General features: G+C 37.1%; 4 protein-coding genes across 4 annotated transcripts; 2 read left to right on the top strand and 2 right to left on the bottom strand.

The window, feature by feature from the left end:
• LOC18613240 (transcription factor UNE12) lies at positions 523–5198 on the top strand. Its single transcript, XM_018128099.1, has 6 exons — positions 523–1195; positions 2133–2252; positions 2866–2931; positions 3618–3683; positions 4244–4321; positions 4417–5198. Exons 1-6 carry the CDS (start codon positions 845–847, stop codon positions 4645–4647), a joined length of 912 nt encoding a protein of 303 aa, XP_017983588.1. The 5' UTR covers positions 523–844; the 3' UTR covers positions 4648–5198.
• On the bottom strand, positions 5566–9936 carry LOC18613239 (NADH dehydrogenase [ubiquinone] flavoprotein 2, mitochondrial). Its single transcript, XM_007050366.2, has 10 exons — positions 9757–9936; positions 9632–9664; positions 9417–9482; positions 8839–8955; positions 7037–7114; positions 6828–6933; positions 6665–6711; positions 6186–6263; positions 6011–6076; positions 5566–5922 (listed from the first exon to the last, which is right to left on the bottom strand). Exons 1-10 carry the CDS (start codon positions 9820–9822, stop codon positions 5815–5817), a joined length of 765 nt encoding a protein of 254 aa, XP_007050428.2. The 5' UTR covers positions 9823–9936; the 3' UTR covers positions 5566–5814.
• LOC18613238 (protein OSB1, mitochondrial) lies at positions 10662–12669 on the top strand. Its single transcript, XM_007050363.2, has 5 exons — positions 10662–11173; positions 11285–11423; positions 11522–11603; positions 11708–11814; positions 12180–12669. The coding sequence occupies exons 1-5, from the start codon at positions 10818–10820 to the stop codon at positions 12363–12365; spliced, it is 870 nt and encodes a 289-aa protein (XP_007050425.2). The 5' UTR covers positions 10662–10817; the 3' UTR covers positions 12366–12669.
• Positions 14700–16224, bottom strand: LOC18613237 (auxin-induced protein 22D). Its single transcript, XM_018118109.1, has 4 exons — positions 15800–16224; positions 15448–15650; positions 15250–15349; positions 14700–15152 (listed from the first exon to the last, which is right to left on the bottom strand). The coding sequence occupies exons 1-4, from the start codon at positions 16018–16020 to the stop codon at positions 15080–15082; spliced, it is 597 nt and encodes a 198-aa protein (XP_017973598.1). The 5' UTR covers positions 16021–16224; the 3' UTR covers positions 14700–15079.

Here is a 22466-nt window from a genome sequence, read left to right as displayed (position 1 = left end):
TGACGGTAAGAGAGATCAGAACAAATATATTTGAATTGATTGCCTTTCTTCGTGGAAGACAAAATGTAGATGGAGAAAGGAAATCTATCTTCATTCATAATAATAGACTGCAAGACACAATAGTGTGATTAAAGAAGATGCACGTAAAATCTAAGTAGGATTGTGTTGTGTAGTCTCTCAGTTCCAGTTCCAGGTGCTGTCCGGTTGAAAGATTGCCGCGGATTTGTTTGCTTCGAAATGGAGGCGTTACCGCTAACACGTGGAGGATAAGGAAGCAAGTATGAAAGCACAAGGACAAACAAGCCACATGGTCGTTGCCCGGAGGAGGCGTTTTGCACAATAAAAATCGACGCCGTTTTCAGACCACTAGCTAGAAAGGACAGACCCAAGCAAACAGGAAAAAATGGGCTTCCCACGTAATTTTGAACAAACTCAACCCCTTTTACAAAAAGGCGCAACATTTTTAACCACGATAAAAGCCACACCCTTTTTCATCCCCGCTGTGTGTGTGTGTGTCTCTCTCTCTCTCTCTCTCTCTTCTTCTCTTTTCTCCTTCCGTCTCTCTCTCTTAGCGCTGAAGAAGAAAAAGGAACAAAAGACGAGCAGAACCGAAACTCTGAACTTTCCCTTCTCACTGGGAGATAGTAGGAAGATAGTAGTAAAACCAAGAAAGAAAAAACCTTGTTTGTCTTAAAAGGAAAAAAAATATTTCTTTGTGTGTTATTTTGTTTGGTTCACTTTCTTTCGCCATTTCCTTTTTGCATGTAGATGCTCTTTGGTACCCCTAACTCGCCACTGCGACTCATTTCAACTCAATTTGCACTAGTATATCTTTGACTTTCTCATGGCCAATAACCCCAACGAGGCCCCCGCCGATGATTTCCTCGAGCAAATCCTCGGACTCCCCAACTTCGCGCCAACTGAGGCGGGCTTGCCGGGACCCGACGGTGGCTTGGCTGGAACCGCTGCAGCGGCTGGAGCGCCGATGTTGTTGCAGCTTAGCTCTGGTGATGGCGCCGGACATCTCGCTGCAATCGGCGGCGGGGGAGGCGGCGCGTTTCACGGACAGGTTTTTCCGTTGGGGTTGAGCTTGGAGCAAGGAAAAGGCGGGTTTTTGAAGCCCCAGGAAGCTTCCGGTAGCGGCAAGCGCTTTCGTGACGATGTCGTCGATGGCAGAGTTTCTTCTGTAAAAAGCGTAAGAAAATAATTTGATCATTTCTTTTTATTTTTCATTTATTTAAGGTTCGCTTGTGTTTGCTTGGTTCACGAGGAACGGAGGAAAAGGATAAAAACAATATAAAACCTTTACTAGTGGAGAGATTTCTTTTGGGAACTTAACTAAGGAGCTTGTTTCTATGGTGCTAACTAGTGATGGACTTCTTTTCAATTATTGGTCACTTAATTTTTTTTCAACACTAATTGGAGGCATGCCTATTTGTCCTTGTTGGATTATTTTAAGTTTTGCATTGTCAAATGTGGTGTGACAGCGAATTTGTCTGTTTGATTTTATCATGTTGCTATGTCATGTGTGTTTCTGTCTAATAGCAGAGAAGACAAGGGAAAACATGACAATTTTTGGAGCAGGGGGCGGGTTGGGAGTTACTGTTGTGAGATGCCAAGTTTTGGTATTTGACAAAGGAAAGAATACATCAAGGTCCTTCTAGGATTTTTCAAGTGGCGTAAGTTAATTCACAGGGTAGAATTATTCGATTAAAGAAGAGTCTGCTTCAACTGCTAATTAGCCACAAACCTGCATCAGCAAATGAAAAAGAGTTTTACTCCAAAAATGAAGATTTTACTTGTTAAGGATTACAGAACAACTGGTTGAAACTTGATACCTAGGGCCATAGCAGTGAGAACAAAAATATTCCCTAAATCTCCTTTATGTTACACTTTAACGGCCATTAAAATGACTGGTAGTTGATTCCTTAATTTGTACTAAAGTCATGCTTTTTCTCATTTGCATTTGGGGATTGGCTTTTGGTTTAATGGTCCATCTGCCAGGAGAAACTGGTCCTGAGTAGGTTTCATGCTCCTAGCTGCCAAATTTGTCAACTTCAGATTAGAGTTCTGTTAGTACTATCTTTTTCTGTAATTCTATCATTTGTGATATGACCTATAAAATTTTCCAGGTTTTCCATGGCCAACCAATGCAAGCAACTGTTGCTGCAGCACCACATCCACCATCAATGCGTCCAAGGGTGCGGGCCAGACGAGGACAGGCCACGGATCCTCACAGCATTGCTGAACGGGTAAGCTTAATTTATTATAAATAATCATTACAAACATGGGAAGGACAGAATATATTGAAGGGCAGTAATTCAGGTGTTTCTGGCTTAGAATCTTAGGCATGATTAAGTTAGTTCCTTGCCAAGGAAAAAGTTAAAAACCTAGAATTGTAACATTAAGTGGATGTCTTTTAAAGAGTGACTAATTTGATCTGATAGATAATTTTAATGAAATTGTTTTAAGTACTATTTCTGTTGTTTGGTTAATATGCAATGTTGAAGGTCATCTCATCCAGAAGAAATTATGATTTAAAGTATTTCTTTTGGCATGTGTATTTCAGCAATTGAAAGAAACAGACATAAGATGTAGCTAAGACATCATGAAGTCATAAACTATAAAAGATTAGTACTGTTCTGTCCTTTTACAAATCTTACAAAAAAAAAAAGTCATATATAGAAATATAGAGATATATAAAACCCCACAGGTTTAACATTTTTAGGAGGGAATCTAGTGGCAGGCAAAATTGCACCTGATTGCCACTTCTTATGATGTGAAATGGCATAGTGAACCTGCTCAACAAATAGTTGCAACAGTAACTAACCATAGTGAACCCTTCCACTTTCTCCCTTGGTACAGTTGCGCAGAGAGAGAATTGCTGAAAGAATCAGAGCATTGCAGGAACTTGTTCCTAGTGTTAATAAGGTGAGTTCTTTTTTTATTAAGTGATAAATTTACTTGTAAAATGATTTGCATATTTCAAATATATTTTTGGGCAACATTGTGAATAAGTGCTATTTTCTTATATTGGAACTCTATCGTCAAATGAAGGTAATGCTGTTGTTATGTTGGAAGGAAAAATAAAATGATGAATCAGGAAAAAAGATCTTATGATTAGTCTTTTTCTTTCCAAAATAATATTAAGGAGCATGCTTTTATTGAGAGCAGGGAACCATAATCTATAAATGCTGTCTGTCATTGATCTTATCAGCCCCTAACTGCTGATCTGCCCCATCTTGTTGTATAACCTTGCAATAGTTTTATGACTAACCTTGTCATATAAAAGCTTTATAACTGTTTAACTTTATTATTGTTTGAGGGTTGTCCACTTTGTTAGGCTCATTTTCCAACTAACTTTATTGTCCGTTAGTCAAATTGTGTACAGATATTGAATAGATTGATGTCCTAATTCCAAAGCTAGTAACTTAATAACTTTACAGTTGACTATTGTTGTTTAACCTAGCTAAGTTGATTATTGTTATAGGGATCTCTTTGAGACATGGGTGACATTATGGTAGATTTGTGTGTCTTGGGAGGTAAACCATGAGAAAGTTTAGCTATGTATAATGCATCTTACTCCGTTTAGTAGTGACATACGTTTCTTTGTGCAGACTGACAGAGCAGCCATGCTTGACGAAATTGTAGATTATGTGAAGTTCCTGAGGCTCCAAGTTAAGGTATCATTAACTCTACTTACCTGTTTAATTTCCATATTTCTTATTCAGATTTTACTTTACTGCATATTGTATTGCTGCTCATGTTTATGAATCAGTCTATGATATTGTATTAGATGAATGTGGTTTGTAATTTAGAAGTTACCCCCAATCAACATATTTGGGTCAGTGTTTGGTTGATATGCATCTGCATGTTCCTTTTTGCCTAAATACTGCTAAAGCATCACTGAATTTGTCCTGTCGAGCTTTTGCTTGTTCTTCAAGGAATACAAGTTAGAAGAAGAAGTTTTAGTGAATGTTTTTAAGGGTTTGGAATTTGTTTTCCCTAATTGCTACAGTAGAAAAATTGATTCATGCTATTATAGTATATATTTTACTTCTTCAAAGGGTGACAATGACATTGCCACGTTTTTGGTAATCGGATTCTCCCACTGTATGCGTATGTTCCATTTAATGGTTTGCTTAGGATCATGTAATCCATCTAAGGAAATGAAGAGAAAAGAACCATCATTCTGATTTGAAATATTTTGTTCCCTCGTACTGATATGTGATTTATTCAACAGGTCTTGAGCATGAGTAGGTTGGGCGGAGCTGGTGCGGTGGCACCACTTGTAACGGACATCCCACTATCATCAGTTGAGGTAATAAACAAGTAATCATGCACATGTTGGACATTTTATATGTATTCGGCTATTCAGTTAGCAATTGAGCTTCCCAATATTATACACTACAACAGGATGAAAGCGGTGAGGGTGGCAGAAACCAACCGGCATGGGAGAAGTGGTCAAATGATGGAACAGAGCGACAGGTAGCTAAGCTCATGGAAGAAAATGTTGGAGCTGCCATGCAATTCCTTCAATCAAAGGCGCTTTGCATCATGCCTATTTCACTGGCCACGGCAATTTACCACACACAACCACCAGATACCTCCCCTATTGTTAAGCCGGAAGCAAATCCTCCTGCATAGGCCTGAGAAAAAAGGGTACGCATCCCACAGGCCATCCTGGGTCCCGCACTTTATTTGTCCTATTCTAACCCCCCACGAAATAAGTTGTTTGCTGGCTTCAAATTGCAATCAAAGTCAGATGCCATGGCTCTTGCTTTTTGCCTTTCTTTCCAGCTTTCCTTTTTTTTTTTTTCTTTCTTTCTTTCTTTTGTTCAAAACAGGGTTTGATGTCAATGCCTAAAAAATTAGAGGCAGGCCCTTGATGTCTTGACAAGTTCAAGTAAAGGAGAAGGATTGTCAAAGCTCACTTGATATGCTCTTCCTTTTTGCATCAAAGGTGGGGGTGGTGGACAATGATGGAAGCACTTTTGTAGTGGGGCTCTGATTTTTGGTTTAGTGGGTTGTGGGACCTGCAAAAAGAGATAGATGGGTATATATAAATTATTATATATATATATATATTATTGTAACAGTGTATTTTCAGAGGAAAGGAATGCAGAAGTAGAATGGATAATGGTTGGCTATTCCATAATGCTTGTTGTTATAGTCCAACTGATACTTGATAGTGCTTACTTTGTTGAAGGGGGAGCGTGGGTTATGTTTCCAAAAGTAATTTGACTTCCTTTTCCCAAATTCTACTGAATCATTATTGGGCGGAGAGAAAAAGGAGAGAACAGCCGGGGCGCAAGGGCTGGCTTCACCCTTGAGGCGTCCTCATTCTTTATGTGTATTATTAGTATCTCATTTTTAGCGTTCAACAGTTAGCCACCAACTAAAGTTGTAAATTTGGGCAGAATCCCATGCTAAAACCAAGGACGTTTTCAGCAGAATCTAATAGCCCTTGATTCTGATGACACTGGTGATGTTTTCAAGTTTATCCCAGCGCTTGCTGCAGCACCCTATTCCAGTGTTGTTCAACATCTAGAAACATTCAAGGCATTCCAATGCCACAATTATGGCCTGCTTCCATCCTCCAAGATTTTTATCCAAAACACTGACATCAATCATCTCATAATTTATAACAAGTTGAAATTGCATGGAAAATTCAACTGATGTCATATTGGTAGAGAAAATACAAAAAATGGCAGGTTGAGCTTGACAAATTAATTCAACAAGAACATACACCCCAGAGAAGCCTGGCAACATCCAAGCTTTTGCATTATTGGAGGCAGCATTGGCACGTTAACTTTAGCAGGCATCAAGATCTCGGCATGGGGGAGGTTTTGGATCACTTAGCAAAGTGGTATTTCCTCCTTCTGGTCCACTCTTTATACGCTTAGGATTTTGAGTGCCAGGCTGATATATAGTAGAGAAATTAAAACATACATTAGTGATATCACTGTGCACATAAAAATGATCCAACTCAAACAACCCACATGCTTACCGGTGGCTTCTCTCCCCTTCTTAACATCTCAACTATCTCAACAACTCGTTGTGGAGTAACATCTTCCTGCATTAAACATGAAATGCCCAAATTAAATTCCAGTAGGTTTCTATCAGTCGAGGACGCCAAACATATGGTAAATAGGGCAAATTGAGTGGAATTTTCAGGAACCCACATAGTAATTATAAGTATATCCTTCAGATCCATTAGAGTAATCAGCAACCGTGATCATGGGAGCATTTACACAACATCCCTGCAGAAAAGCAATTAGTAAAATGTCAAACTTGTCAGTAGAATAAAGAAAAAAGGTTACATACCATAGACGTCTATCTCCAGATTGCATTTATCTTACAACTACCATTAGTTGAGGACAAGTAGCAATACATGGATGATTAGGTAAGCCATGCCTAAAATACCCTATAGGTTATTGAGTAGACGTTTTCATCCATTGCAAACTGAACTAGGAAATTTCCAGTATCCTAGCTAGAAACCCTTTTCATGCATCTGTTCTCCAGATATCCTCTGGGACCACTAGCCATAAATTGATAAATGTATTATTGCCATGCCAACTTCTTATATACCAACAAAATCTACGCAAAAGTTAATTAAAAGATACAGATCCAGATAGGTAAACATGTAAAGGAAAAGACTTACCATACATTCCATTTCTCCAACTGAGAATAAACCATCCTTTGTTACCTCTGCACAACCGAACCAATAGAAACTTAATCTTCAATACTATTTAAATTTTCAAAATGTGACATGAGCATTGGGTGACGTAAAATAAAAGTACAAATAATATGTTTACCAAACTTACCATTGCGCTTAACCCCCAAGTGTTTCAATAAGGCTTCTTCAATTTCTCGTGAACCACGTATCATACAAGGTGTTGTGCCACAAACCAATAGATGGTACTTGCCAACCTGAAAAACAAATGAATAAACTCATATAGGTACTGCAACTTTGTTAATTAAGAAAAGTACATAAAAGAGGTCTCAAGGTGCAAAACAAAAATATAAATCTGACCTTTGACCGGTTGAACATTGAATAAAATGTTGCAACCTCATACACACGAATAGGAGCAACTTCTATAACCTTTGCCACCTGTGCAATTTGGTACATGTTTGATTAGAAATATAATTCATTTAGCTTTTGCTCTAAAAAGGGGCTACACCACTCTAATTATCGGCATGAAAATTCAGTGGATGTTAGTTATGGCAACAAACATTTAATTTGCTTAGCTACAAAAGAAAATCTACAGACCTACCGGTATTACATTTCAGGCAGATATTTAACAACTGGGTGATGCATAACGAAGTAACACCTTTTTAATATTGTGACTCACCTAAGTACTAAGCAATTGTTATTTCAATAACAAAATGGTCTAGCCAATAACCACTCGCACTCTTTATGTAATTTCAATAAAGGAACACTAGTTATCAGCAAGAAAAATATTAAAATCATACAATTAATTATTTCAGTCTTTTAATCAAATTGAACCTCAGGCAAAGTAGTGCTTGAGAAAATTATCTTGCTATGGAATCCTATACTTGCATCAACTTTTCTTTTTTATAGGTCCTATGCTAACACCAACCTTTTAACAACTAAGTGATGCATAATGAACTAACACCTTTTTAATATTGTGACTCACCTATATGCTCAGCGATTGTTCTTTCAGTAATAAAAAGGTCTAGCTAATAACCACTCTTTATGTGATTTCAGATATAGGAACACTAGCTATCAGCAAGACAAATGTTAAAATCATACAATTAAATATTTCAGTCTTTTAATCAAATTGAAGCTCAGCCCAAATAGTTGTAGAGAAAATTATCTTGCTTTGGACTCCTACACTTCAATCAACTTTTCTTTTTTATAGGTCCTATACTAACATCAACTTGAATCTTCAATAACATCAAATTATATATTAACAGGAGATCAGGAACTAATATTACAGTAACAACATGCTTCACTTTTCCCTTTCGTATGCACATGCCAATAAGAGTAAAAGTACAGGTCATTTGCATGATTCAGCATTAACTGCAGTCTGATATCCATCACAGAATTCTAGCATGGACTTTGCCTACAACAATGATACGAGTAGCTACGTACATGGCAATATTGCGGTGACAAAATATAAGCAACTTGCTGGCACAGTCAACAGTCTAGTTATCCCTTTCTTAGAATTAGTAGCAGCTAGATGTATCTAATCTGCCACATACTGGCTCAACTTCACCAGCAATATAGAGTATGCATAGAAGCCATTCCCTATGGCCAAAATTTACTCATAAAAAGTACTTAAAAAGACATCAATCTGATGATAGAGAAGGAAAATTGTTACCAAAAAGTGACTTGGAAAATATTTTTTAAGTATTTAAAGCTTAGATTAAACAAAAAAAAAAAAAATCTAAAAGCAACTCTTTTCTATTAGGTTTAGCATTATACCATACAAAATAAACCATACAGCATGAAATGATATGTCTGTTCGATAGAACAATAAAAGTTTTACCCCAATCTAACAAATCTAATCCCTAGAAAAGTTTGTGATGCATTTTGGCTTAAAAAAGGCACATTCATTACACACCAAAACCTTCAGCTGGCTCGGAACTAGCACTGCCCACAACCTAGCAACGGAACTAGTGGAATGACAGGATCAAAACTAGCATAAAGGCAAAAAATACTATAATTTGCCTCCAAAAGTGGTTAGTTTCATGTCTAATTCTTCATATTAACTATATATCACTAGATTTCTGACATTTGAAAATACCAGTTCAAGAATATTTAACGTATGCCCCAAATGAATATAAATTAAGAGAATTTATGCAACATACTGCATTCATGGCAGAAACAGGAAGCCACCCTCCATGCTGCTGCTGAGCAAGATCTAACAAAGGAATAACTGCAGATTGCTTGTAGTTGGATGGATAATGAGACAATATCTCCTTGACCTATGCATAAATTGAGATTAGAATGGTAACTACCTTTGGATTTTAAAAAATGGAACAAATTGCTAAGCAAATAACAATCCCTCTGATAAAAGTAAATCAATCCAAATTTCACACAATTTAAACTAGAATGATGTTACAAGGAGAGAAAAAAAAACACTATTCTACGTTTCTGATAGAATTCTAAGAACACACCAGCCTTCTACAACCAAACATAAAATGCAAATCGTTAAGTTCATATACGTTGTCAAAGTAAAATTAATGGCATTTGATTTCAATATATTAAATTTATTGGAGTTTATGGAAAAAACCTCAAATTTATCTCTTGTTACCATCCAGTCATAAATTTATCAACTTTACTTAGTCCCAAATCCCAATTTACTGACGTCAAAGTCAAAAGCTTTTCAATCTACAATGATGATAAATGGTAACCTATAACTCAAACTGTAAGCATCTGAACTAACCGTTTCTTTATTTGCCTCGGAAAATTCCCATGGAAGGTCGGGACTGTTATCTGGGCTATCAATGTGCTGCAGCCAAAAAAAAAAAAAATTACACCAAATTCAACCCATCAACTTCTTTTCCACTGTAATATTTTTAGGTGGAAAAGGGGTAAAATTTAGCAGTGTCATATAAAATCAAAAAACATATATTTATTGCAGGGACGATTGGGACGTACATAGTTCAAGGCAGTGGAGAAGGATCGACACGCCTGCGGAACAGAAAAAAGGGGAAATTGAGATCGAGAGGTGGTTGGATGAGCAGAAAGCGAGGGAAAATGAAGGGGAGAAATAGGGGGAAAACCTGAGCAGATTGACGGAAAGCTTGACGGATCTCGAGAAGGCGCTGGGACGCGAGTCGAGCAAGCATTTTGGGGGAGACCCTCCTTCGTTAAACTCAACCAAATACTGAAGAGTAAAAAGGAGAGGAGTTGGGGAGAAGGAGAACAAGAACAAGAGAGCGCATAAAACTAACAAATTACAAGTGCTCAATTCCTAACATTCACGCTTTGGGAGCCTGGTTCCTTTTGGGCCTCGCATAAAATGGTTTGCTCCTCCGACTTGGCCTTTTTGAAACTGGCCTGATTAGGATATCTAATAATCAAATTTAAATAGTAAAATTATTATCCGCTATAATAATTTTGAGATATTTAGTATTTGAATTTAATTATAAAAAATGATTTTTAATATTAAATTCTAATTATATATATTTTTGTTTATAAAGTCTTTATAATTAATATAATACTTACTAAAATTCATTAATTGTTTTAAATATGATTTTAAATTTTAATATTTTTATGAACTAACTTTAATTTATTAAATTAATTTTTATTAATAATATAAATAAAAAATTAGTTTTTAATTTATGTTAATCAAGTATTTATTGAGTAAGGTCTAAAATACTAGGCTAAAAGTTCGAGTAGCAATTTAAAATTTTAATTGAATATTATAGAGTTTGATTATCTTATGAAATAATAGGATTTGATGAATACCCTGCCTATTAACATTTTTTTTAAATACTTTTTTTGTCATATTCCATTCCTTTAAAAAGGTCTGATTATTGCAAAACAGAAGAAGCTAAACTCAAGCTGCTCACAAGGCCCAAGATTGGTCCAGTATTCCGAGTCCATTTATTACAGAACAGGTCAGAACCCGGCCCAACACATCCTGCCCAGCAGACAGCAAAAATCTTTGTCCTTGAGCATTTGGGACAACTCCATCATTAAACTTAAATCCTTTCCCAGAATCCAAGATACCGAGGCCGGCAAAGATACGAAAGCGTTTCTCTTGCTGCAGTTTTACTTTCAGCATCTACTTCGCAGCTTGGCGCCAACCCTTCACGAAAGCTAAAGAGAAAGAGCCGCGATGGCGTTTGGGCAAACGCTAATGTCAAGCAGAAACCTCTTATTCACCGTCCCAAGAAACCCTCACACAAACAGCATCTCCCTATCTCCGACTCCCCAATACTCGTCTTTTTCCCTCACTAAACGACCGCGGTCCTTTCGAACGCTGAAATGCTCTGTCGATTACAGAGACCAAAACTACAACCTTCAAGTAACGTACCCAAAACCCCCAGAAATCCCGTGGAGCAAGGACCTTTGTAATACGGTGCACCTCATCGGCAATGTCGGCGCCGCCGTCGACATGAAGCACTTAACATCCGGCAAAGTCCTGGCGTGGACTCGACTAGCCGTCAAGAAATCCTCTACCGACACCACATGGTAATTTTTTCATTTGCTCTTAGGGAAAATGAAAATTCAGCCCCAAAATGTGCCTTATTACACAAATTTCTCATTTTGCTTATCTTTGTTTTTTTTTAAAAAAATTGTTAGGATTAATTTGACATTTTGGGATGAGTTGGCGAATACTGCGTATCAGCATGTAGAGAAAGGGCAACAAATATATGTTTGTGGTCGGTTGGTTTCGGATACGGTTGAAAGCGACGATGGCAAACAACAGACTTATTACAAGGTCCCCAGAATTACTATAATCCTTTCATTTTTCGTTGGATTATTGAAGATTTGAAGAATATTCTTATTGTTTTTCTTATTTTTGGTATCACACTATAGATAGTTGTCCAACAATTAAATTTTGTGGAAAGGAACTCCTCCTCTGTGGCATCATATGATCGTGGCTCTAGTGTGGTGCCTAGTAAGTCATATTGCCCGATTGGCTGAAAAACATTCTGAACAAATAACGATGCGAGTTTTTGTCTTCTTATTGTTTTCTTTTTACATTGGGTTTAATCATGGCAGATAGGAAATTTGGCGGTAATGTTGTGAATAATATGGGCTCTGTTGAGGAACTATGGCAAGCGTTCTTCGCCAATCCTACAGAATGGTGGGATAATAGGAAGAACAAGGTAGTTGTTCAGCAGTCTCATTTGAATTCAGAAGATCATTGCATCATGTCTGATGTGGTTGTGCTTTGATATGTACATATCTACCTTTAAGATTTAATGCAATTACAAGAATTAGGCTACAGTCAGTGCTTTGCCAACAATGCTTTACATGCATCAAGATCATATTACAATTTTGTAAAAACTAACCTAAGAAATGTTTGAGTCAAAACAAGAATTGGCTTTCCGGACTGTGGAATTAGATGGATGAGTTTCATCTTTCATGGTCTGATTATATTGCACCAATAGAATTGAATGCTTTGCCATTGAAATATTTTGCTAGCAATTTCTATTAACTGTTAACTCAGTGTTGTTTCCTCGATGTACAGAGGAGCCCAAAATATCCAGATTTTAAGCACAAGGATACTGGAGAAGCTCTATGGATTGAAGGTAGGAATAATCCACACTGGGTGAAGTCCCAATTGGAGATACTAGACTCCAGAATGAGTTCTTTCGAAGATGAGGATGAAAGGATGCATGCTTCAATCACTGGTGATAATCTCACGCCTTTCTAATGGCTTATTCTACTGTGTTTGTGACGTTGCTATAAGTTGAGTACCCTTGGCATGGTGCTCGCATATTGCATGAGGAAATTTTGTAAGCCCTGATACCCTTCAGATGTATGGTCTGTTCCGTAAATTTTGCATCGTCTGCAAGTTCTAGTTTCATATGCTTTTGTTTGACCTTTTGAATTTCTGGAATATGATTAATTATGTTTGTCAGTGTAATAGATTTGTCTTTTGGTGGCCTTCCTCTGTAATTACCATGAAGAAATTGATGATTCACTAATTAATTCAATTGCTTAAACCTGGTTCTTTACTCTGATAATGTAGCACACATCTTATGCATGAGCACTGAATTGGATCTAAATTCTTTAATTTATATTGAAGAGTAGAAATAAGAACTTATTAAGTTTCTGGTTTTTTGCCCTCTTTCCTCCTCTCCCAATATTGGGTGATAGATGTTGGAACTCTACCACATTCTACTACCTTATTCTGCCCATTGGATCCCAAGGCTGATACAAGATCTCAATCTATATTTTTTCATTCAATTTATACTTTAATATGGCTTTGAAGTTAATTGAATTGCATCTCCCTTATATTTTCGACCTCCAGTTTAAACTCAATTCTTGCTGTATATTGTCTAACTTAAATGCTCTCAACTTTTTAGTTTTCTTATTATTTTTCATCCTATTTATTTAGTATATGTATTGTGCCATCAAATTTTAGGAAATCAAATGCAGACAGGTTTAGTTCAAAGCTTGGCTTCACACCAGTCATTCCTTTTCTGGACTGGACATACTGAATTTTGATTATTCGACATTGTTAATTTCTGTCATTTCTCCTTCAATAAGCAGCAGTTCAAGATGAAATCTGTCCCCTGCCTGGTTGTCAAGTGTGCTAGAATCCTGTTTTAGACATGCATTAGTATAAATCTGACACAGATAATGTGGCTTCTCTTCTAAACAGCAGCATGTTGTTGAAATGATAGTCCATTGAGCCAATAACCAGTCTCAATTAGTCTTTATATATAGGACGCTGACCAAATGAACCCTTTTAACCCTTCTCCCAAACTGGCTTTTATTCTGTTGCTTCTTTGTTATAAGATTGCTCTTGGTCTTCATCCCTCTCGCACATTTGCATTACTTGATGATTTTGGGGACTAGGGGGGTGATTGCTTTGTACTGCAGGTTCCTTTTTTTTTTTTTTGTTTATCCTGCAGGTTTTTCTATTGTCATGAGCAGTGAGTTTTTCTGCTCTCATTGTTACTTAATGAAATGCGAATGAAATCTTCTGCTTTTCAAAAAAAGAAAAAAAAATTGCTTGATGATTTTTTTATCATTTTGTTAAATTTCAATAAAATTGAATTCTGCTTGACACAAGTCATTGAGAGTTATCATTAGATAGGGTAGCGACGAATTTCTGGATTATTCTTTAGCTGCTCTACCGTACCCACCTGCCCATGTTAGTTGCTTTTGTTTTCACTTTGTGAGGTTATCATTGCAAATGGGGAAAAAAAGGAGGCCTTTTATCTTTCCATTCCACTTGAGCAGTAGCAATTTGTAGTCCTTGATATTTCTCGCATAAAAATTCTAATCCCGTATCCTCGAGCTAGGATTTGTTCACTCTAGTGGCTGCCATCTTGTATTGTGATGCAAATCGCACAACTCCTTCCGATCTGTGTCAGCAACATTCGGTATTGGGCCACGCCATTCTAAACTCTAAGCAATCTTGTTTCAACAATATTTTCTTCTTCTTCTTCTTTTGACTAATCAAGGGATTAATTGCTTTTACTTGTTTTATAAGCCAATACGTGGTTATCTCAAGGATTTCTATTGGCTAAGCAGTTCTCTCACATTGCCAAATTTCTGTTACCAGAAGAAACTCTTGCACATGCACATGGCAAATTAAGTACATCCCAAAGTTTTAACTAATGTTTCAAATGAAACGGAGGCGTTGAGAAATAAGCCAATTAATCTTGAAAATTATCCAACATGTAATTTATAATTACACCTTACAATTTGAAAAACCGAGTCTGTCATTACCTGAGATGCATGTATGCTTTCTGTCACAGACATAGGATATAGCTGAATGAATCATTACTTCTCAAGATTATCGTATTAGATGAATGCCGCCACCATGTATATATCTCAAGATTGTGGAAACTGGAAACCGATTGAGTTGGGAACAAAGGTAGCTTTGATATCGTTTTTATCCAACCGTATTTGGAAGTGTTAGCTAAATTAGCTATCAATTAATTATAAAAGGATAGATAGTATAGTGGAAGAATTTTGAGAGAATTTATTCTTGCCATTTGTTCATTCTGATCAAAATAAAACAATACGAAACTGTACACATAAATATGTATAAGTTTTTGCCTTTCATGTAAACTTCTCGTTACATATGCTTATCCTGGAAAAATGGTAAAGTAATATTTCCTTTTTACAGTTGGATATCAAGCATTCTATATTCGTTTCCTGCTTTTGATATTGTGCTATATTCTTTATAAAGAACTATAGATCTTTGAATTAGCGGAGGCACAAAGCCGTCCATGATTCAAGAAGACGAAAAGAAGGGGAAAATAGACGATCTTGTTAATCTCTGAAATTTTCCTCTAGCAAGTAGCCTCTCAGGGAGAGCAGATTGATCTTCCTTGTGGATTATCCGAGCCAAAGCAAATTTCTTGTAAACTTGTCTCTTCTTGTTAAACAATTTGTTCGTTGTGGAACTCATACACAGCCCAAACCTCTGGCTTCTGATCCTTTCATGATTCTCAGCCTCTTGCAGGAGGAGATGAACATTCTGTAAACAAAAGGCAACAAAAATATGAGTTTGTTGATAAAATAAAGGAAATCAACATTTAACGTTCAAGAAAAGTAGCTTTGGATAGAGAACTTACTCCCAGGGAACATCTCCAACAAGCATCCAATCACCGTCTTTGTCTTCATAAGTAGGAGCATAATCAGATCCATTGTAGCCTTCCCTCTCTGAGTACGCACCTATTAATTGCAGATCAAAAACCATCAGCACTTCTACTACAAAATTATTAATAATCACCATAGTTTTATCATTGGTTTGTCAAGGTTATGATTTTTACCAACGGTGAGCTTGAACATGTTTTCCAAGGCCTTGAGCAGCCCCGCGTAGCTTCTGTAAACCTTGAGATCAATCTTCCTGAGATAAGGAGCTCCATCAACGCTTACTTTCACGTACATCCCTGCCCCTTCAACCTCATTGTTCTTGGTCTGTAAACAATTTTTCCTGTAAGATCGGATTGGTGGCCATCCTACAACTTGTGCCCTGCATTAATTCATAAAATAATTTTTCATAAGATTCTATCTAAAAATAAGTCAGTAACTCATTATACCCATACCCTATAGTCTAACCTTCTGTTAACCAAACGTTTGTAAGACAAGAGGTTTCATATGCATATATATATATACACTTACTTGACAGGAGGGGCAGTGTCCTGGTGATCATCTTTTCCAGCCTCTGTCACGCAATAACTGCTCTTAGACCTTGACTCCTCAGAAATCTCTGATGAAGATCTCTTATTGTTTCTGATACAAGGAGTCGATTGTTTCTCAGGCTCATCACTCCCAGGCAACCCCAATCTGAGCTCCGTTGCCTTGAGATTGAGATCGTTCTGGTAATTCACTCTCCTTTCCATTGCTACCAATATATAAATATTTCACAACCTGAATAATAGTACTCTTCCAATATGTTTCCTATTGTTCCAAATATTGTTCGAAGGAAGAACTTGAGGATTTTGCTTTTGCAGATCTCTTTTAAAACTCTTATTTGTGTTTGCCAAAGAAAGAAGCTTTGTAAAAGATTTACGGACAGTGTGTTGATGAGAAAAGATGTGAAGCAGGACATGTTTTATAGGGGAGAAACTGTTCAAGGGACAAAATCCAGGTGACTTGTTCACTCGTGCATGCATTTCATCGATGAGAAATGATAATCCCACGCACGCGGTATCATACGCGCTTCTGGAATGACCAATCATCTGGGTTCCCTCGTGGGACCCCATGGGGACACGTGGAGCGATGCGCGTGGGCAGGATAGTCGATGTTCCGGGACATGGACAGATATGGCTGCCTGTCACATGTGGGGCAGCGCTGAATTTGGATGCCCCAAGTGAAGGGGACAAAGGAGGGACAAGCACAGCCGATGGAAGTGAAGACTGTGGACCAGAATGGACGGCTGAGATGGGGGGGTTTGAGAGGATTCGGAGAGTGAGTCAAGGATCGTTTGATCCCGAGGGGGTTGGGGGAGTTAGGGGCGGGGGATGGGAAAGAGCCCCATGTGAACCTGGGTCCCACGTGGATGTCGTTGATTGGTAAGGCCATTGCATGTGGGATGAGAACAGTGGGACCCTTCTTTAATTGATGGGCCATTTTAGGTTGTACATGACATGTGGAATGTCATGTGGCCGAATGGTACTTGTTCTTCTACTATTACCCCACGGGGTTTTTCCTTTCCCCTCCAGTCTTCTCCTTGTTAGTGGGAGGGTTTAGAAATTGATTATTCGCCAGGATCTTATCTTTGGATTTGACTCTCATTACACAAAGTTTAAGTATATTTTGTCAAAGAGATTATGAGTTTTTCGTTGTAAATTCAAGAGGGAAGAAACGTGAAATTTCCTTTTCCTTTTTAATCTCCTAAGCCCAACATAAGATGGGAAAGATAGATAGTAACGAAAAATGTATCCAAAGTCCATTTGTTTGCAGCTAGAATTTCAAACTATCCCCAACCAACCAAGAGGCATGCTAGCACCACTCAATACTAACATGCACAAAACCAACTGTCTTTAAGGTTAGTTAAGTCTTGTGGGGTGCATATATATAACTGATATAAAATGCCCGCTAAGCGCTGTTCACAAAATTTGAGGTGGAACAGTTAATTAATGCCAATAGATAGCTTCTCACTTGTCAATTTCAGATGGGGATGTATAACAAAATTCCAGTGAATTAATTAAAAGCAACATGATGGCTACATGTTGAGTTTTTCGTCCACGAAATCTAGGTTTTTGTGGCCTCGATCGGCATTAACTGATCAAAGATTTGATAATAAGGCAGGTTTGCATGGCACTGAGCTAGCAGCTGTCAATGCTCCTGCTGCATCCGCGATTGTGAGTAGATTCTTAATCTTAAATTTAATCAACGTGCGATTACGTTTCAACCTTTGCCTCTACAAATTAATATAGAAAAGGAGTTTACATTGCTTAGTAACGCGAGTTTCTTTTTCTCTTTTCTGGCATGAAATTGATGTAAAAAATCAGTTTGCAAATACTACGTCATTTGGAATAGGATTTGTCGATCTAACCAGGGACAAGATTTTGCCTTACAGCCGATTGCGCTCTATTATAATTTTTAGAAAGCTGGCTCACACGGATACTGGAAATTAGAAAATAACAAAGTCCGGCGATTGGCATGACAAAGAGAAGACAATCATCGAGTACCGAGATGATTCCAAATAAGTTGTGCTTCATTTATGTAGAGACCTTAATCTGCTTTTCTTGTCTGTGAAGTTTGCTCCAACTCAACCTCCCCCACCTAATTGCATAATAATTCCAGGTATCAATCACGACTCACTATAAAATTTTGGGTATTATATTTAAAATTTGAATGTTAAAAAAAGAGGAAATTATAAGATAACGAAAAAATATTTATTGACTTATAACCCAAATCTAATTTACTGTAAAAATTAAAAAAAAAAAAGTCTAACTTTAATTTTTATGGGTGGGAAATGGAGCTTACTAATGTACCAGGCTGCTGCAGCTTTGTGTTTTTTGAAGCAAAATTTGAAGAGATGCAAACTCTTTTTCCAGCACCTGTTGAAGTGTTCCCCAATATAGATGGTTGAGGAAGTGGGCAGCCCAAGTTTCGAAATCTTCTCAACAGCCTTGTTGGGTATGGGGCAGCTTTGTTTGCTGGTGCCAATGTACTGAGACCCAGTTCCTTTAGGCTACCAAAACATATCCGCAAAGCTGCACCATATCAAAAATACAACTCACATAGATAGGAGATGGCATGAGAAAAAAAGGGCAACGGACAAACTGATAGGTGTCACATTTGAATTTCGAGCTACCGTTGTGATCTAATTTTGCCTTGTTATCGCAGTCACAACTCAGTTATCTTTGGAATTGCATTCTAAGGACCACAGACAGAGAAAGGGTCCACACCCTTTCTCACCCCCCAAACACGCTTGGATTAGTTTTTTAAGTTTCTGTCTATGCCAATGCTGACTTCATCCCATCAGCTTATACCCCACAACATCACATTGTGTAGTGTACCCCCTTTGTTGATTGTATTGTTGCCTCAATAATTTTTCAATATTAATTAAACGCAAAATCCTTAGGATTGGAAAAAAAAAAATTCAACATCGTAAAAACCTAATCACCACCTTTCGTTAACTAGGTACAGTTCATGAAATACTTCATCTCTCTTCTTTTTAACGAAGAATAGTCAAAGTGCGGACTCTTGACCACCGCCAACCTCCAACCTTTTCAGATGATACCAAGCTCCGGTTGATATATAATATAATATAATTCCCTCCTTCGCTTTTTCCATCCAAATCAAACTTCAAATGTAGTGTAGGATAAGCATACCAAGCTGCAATAAATGCAGTGAGAGTGCGAAGCTATCATATCATTGAACCACACGTGTGGTGTCTTAATTGCTGATGGCGATAGTAAGGCCTACGCCCACCCGTGGTGGCGGAAAGCTTGAAATTTTGGACTCTTAGTTGGAGAAGAAGCCCAAAAGCCATTAAAGAGAGCAGCCCCCACGCAGCTACTGTTGCTGTGCCCGTGATTATTGGGTTTGGCCTTTGCTTCCCATGCGCATCAACCATCTTATGCCATCATCACCGTTTTGCATGCAGGCACGCATGCATCAACCCCATCTTTCATGGGTAAACTTTCAGCTGTTTATATTATCTTAGAAAACCAGATATGCCTAAATGGAGAAAAATACAAATTTATGGCTAATCATACCAAATTAATTACCTTCTTAAAAAGCTTGGCTGTTAGTAGCGGTGGTTGAACTTGACATACAGGAGAAGTCATCTTGACTTGCACACGTGAATGTGGGTACTAACTATGGATGTCCAGATGTGGGACCCACATGTTTCAGAGTACTAATAATAGCAGGGACTGGGCCATTATTCTTGCTCAGATTGGGCCCAAACTTGCACTTTCAGAGCTCCACCATGGGGTGCTGTGGTTTCGGCCCCTTGGTTGACGAGTTTAGTCTGGCTGCCCATTTTTGCCACCTAAAGGTGAGACAGGATATCCGGCAGTACCAAAATCCATATCCAATCTGATTACTACTTCTTGGTGTGATTCTCTTGAAAAATGAGATTCACCCATTGCTTTTTAATTCGATTTTATCTACAAAAATTTTTCAACGGTCATTCAAGGGTGGCTCTTTTCTCATCTTCTCTTGGCATGGTTGGCCACAAGCATAGCCACGAATTTCAGCATTCTATCTTTTATGAATCCTTAATTCTGCCGCTTCCCATAACTTGGACGTCTAATAAACAAGAATGAAAAGGATGGACCCTTCATGAAGACTCCAGGTTCAAAGAAATTAAGACCTAGTCAATCTAACTTTGTTGATTAATTTATAACATAACCCTAGGGTCATGTCCCCATGGACGGACCTCATTAAATATATAGGACAATACGAAAACAACAACAATTGCATGGGTTGACATTTATATATATGGTTGCTTACTTACGACTCGAAAATTATTAGTTTTCATGCAACGTATTTATACATGAAACATGCACATAATAAGCCATACTGCTTTCAGGAAAGAAAGGGAAAAAAAAATCCAAAGCATGCAATATCTTTATTTGCAGAAAAAGAAAATATGATGATTTATTAATTTGGGCCTTGGTTTTTCTAATAGATAGAGGGAAAAATGAAAGTTTTTTCCATATAATCCAACAACAAATCAAAGTGTTCAAGGTTTGTTGGCTGTTGATTGATGCAAACAAAACTCTCATTAATTTGTTGCTGTTGGAAGGAGCTTTAGCATGCATACCTAGAAAAGTGAATGCGACACTTGAATTTGTCAGTCTTTGGAGGAATACATTGCATTGGAACCAATTTCATTCCTTTTCCCATACCTTCCATATATATCAGTAATCATTTCTAGCCATATATCTATATACATGTATGTAGCTATTGAACAGTTTTAATATCTTTCCTTTTTCAAAGCTTCATCTCCATCGAATTTATAGATTAGTTACAGTACATGTCAAATTAATGATCCAACTTGCAATTAAGTTGATAAAAAGAGGATAGTTTAATCACTCGAATCTTCACTAAAAGTAGCATCTAAGATGTGAACATGCGATCTTTCATTGTTATAAGTGCAAGCAAAACCGCACTTTTTGTAGAAAAGATTCACATATCATTATTAATTAGGATCTGTTCTTAAAGCATTGAAGTGAGATTATATTAATCGCAATTGAAAGAATCAATAACAATAAAACAAAAGCGTAGCATTTCCGGCATGGAAGGTACAGAGCAAAAAGATTCTTGCATGCACTAGTTTTTCACCATTTTCAGCTCTTTGGGTTCTTTCTAACCCTGCCCTCAATACCATTTGTCTCCATTTTTTTTATTTTTAATTGACATCAGTGAACATAACCACCCCAGTAGGGAATAAAATAACAGTATCTCTGGTCAATAATGATTGAATTATTATTTTATCCAGCACAAAAGAAATATAAAAAAGGAAATGATCATTTGGTTATATTGATGATCTATGCAAAGGGGATGGCTGACTACTTTCGGATGGGCACAATGCCGGAACCTACCTCTGATTCTTTGTAGGGATCGAAACCAAGTGTCAAAATTTTAGTACTCAAAAACTGTAGATACTCTTTGTAGAATTGAAGACCTCTCTACCTAACTGACAGAGATATTCCATAACTAAGAGGTTTTGGAAGGAGTTTAGGGTACTTAGAAATTAGAATTCTATTCAACAAAATTCGGATACTACTAATAAAAGATTAAATTTAGGTAATTAGATTATTTTTGTTATAATCGTTTACGTAGGAATTTCCTAGAAGAAATCTGATCTAATTAAGTTTCGTCTGTTAATAACATAATAATGTATATATTGGTTATTTTTTACTACTAATTAATACATAATTAAGGCTGTGGTTAATGGTATAGTTTAATTATACTTAAAAAAAGATTAAAATAAAAAGAAGGGGAAGGGCAGTGGGATGCCCTGCAGCGGCGCACATGGGATAGGGTTTGATACATAGGCGACACACAACCATATAAGCAAACAAGTTCACATGGCCACTTTGTGGGTCCCTTAAATTTCCCCCCTCCAGTGAATCTCATCACATGCATTTTCTTACACTTGGGTCCCACTTTCTCAGCCAACCGTCGAGATTAAAAAAAAAAAAGGCAAACCCTATTCTATTTGGATTTTCTTTATTTATTTATTGTTTAAAGTTTAAACCATGAAATCATGCCCAAGGCAAGGGAGGATCGTATTCAAACTAGTGTGTATATATAATTACCATATCGTTTTAAAAGGAGCGCAGGGAAAAGTAACTTGAATTGATTAATGATAATAAGGATTCTCTACTTAGAAAGCTTAAAGAGGTGATTATGATAAGAAAAAGGTGCTGTCGATGATTAAAAAGCTGCAACTTTACTTATTATCTAGAAAAGATATGAATGATTACATTGATTAATGTAACTTGTCCCACTTTTCTTGGGCTAATCAAGATTTTTCTTTAGTTCAAGCCATCCTTAGCATCATCTTACGGTTTTAGATTGAGTAAACGTTAAAAAGTAACAATGTAACAGTTGGATGTTAAAATATATAGAGGGTATAGTAGTAGATTTTTCTCAAGTATTCTCGGGATCTATATGATTATGAAAGGTTTAAAGAATTAAGGAATATGATTATTTTAATTACTAGTTTAATTATTAAAATAAGATTAAGATTAATGACTTGCATATCTTTCTCGGTGCTTTGACTGTAATCAAGAAACTAATTTTGCGGTTAAATTACTGAATGATGGTACCTAAAATATCTTGGACGAAAAAAAAAATCCATAATTTCCTCAATATG

This window comes from Theobroma cacao, chromosome 1 (genome assembly GCF_000208745.1).
Source record: "Theobroma cacao cultivar B97-61/B2 chromosome 1, Criollo_cocoa_genome_V2, whole genome shotgun sequence".
Classification (NCBI taxonomy): Eukaryota; Viridiplantae; Streptophyta; class Magnoliopsida; order Malvales; family Malvaceae; genus Theobroma; species Theobroma cacao.
Note: the sequence above shows the minus strand (reverse complement) of the source record. Positions and strands in the feature narration are given on the sequence as shown.

Coding starts and splice junctions, on each gene's coding strand:
- LOC18613237 (XM_018118109.1), bottom strand. CDS start 16,020: ATGGAAAGGAGAGTGAATTACCAGAACGATCTCAATCTCAAGGCAACG. Junction 15,651..15,799: donor GACACTGCCCCTCCTGTCAA/GTAAGTGTATAT, acceptor GAATTAATGCAG/GGCACAAGTTGTAGGATGGC. Junction 15,153..15,249: donor GTTGGAGATGTTCCCTGGGA/GTAAGTTCTCTA, acceptor TTTTGTTTACAG/AATGTTCATCTCCTCCTGCA.
- LOC18613239 (XM_007050366.2), bottom strand. CDS start 9,822: ATGCTTGCTCGACTCGCGTCCCAGCGCCTTCTCGAGATCCGTCAAGCT. Junction 6,934..7,036: donor CAATGTTCAACCGGTCAAAG/GTCAGATTTATA, acceptor TTTGTTTTTCAG/GTTGGCAAGTACCATCTATT. Junction 6,264..6,664: donor TTGGAGAAATGGAATGTATG/GTAAGTCTTTTC, acceptor GCTTTTCTGCAG/GGATGTTGTGTAAATGCTCC.
- LOC18613238 (XM_007050363.2), top strand. CDS start 10,818: ATGGCGTTTGGGCAAACGCTAATGTCAAGCAGAAACCTCTTATTCACC. Junction 11,424..11,521: donor AACAACAGACTTATTACAAG/GTCCCCAGAATT, acceptor ATCACACTATAG/ATAGTTGTCCAACAATTAAA. Junction 11,604..11,707: donor TGGCTCTAGTGTGGTGCCTA/GTAAGTCATATT, acceptor TAATCATGGCAG/ATAGGAAATTTGGCGGTAAT.
- LOC18613240 (XM_018128099.1), top strand. CDS start 845: ATGGCCAATAACCCCAACGAGGCCCCCGCCGATGATTTCCTCGAGCAA. Junction 1,196..2,132: donor GAGTTTCTTCTGTAAAAAGC/GTAAGAAAATAA, acceptor AAAATTTTCCAG/GTTTTCCATGGCCAACCAAT. Junction 2,932..3,617: donor TTGTTCCTAGTGTTAATAAG/GTGAGTTCTTTT, acceptor TTCTTTGTGCAG/ACTGACAGAGCAGCCATGCT.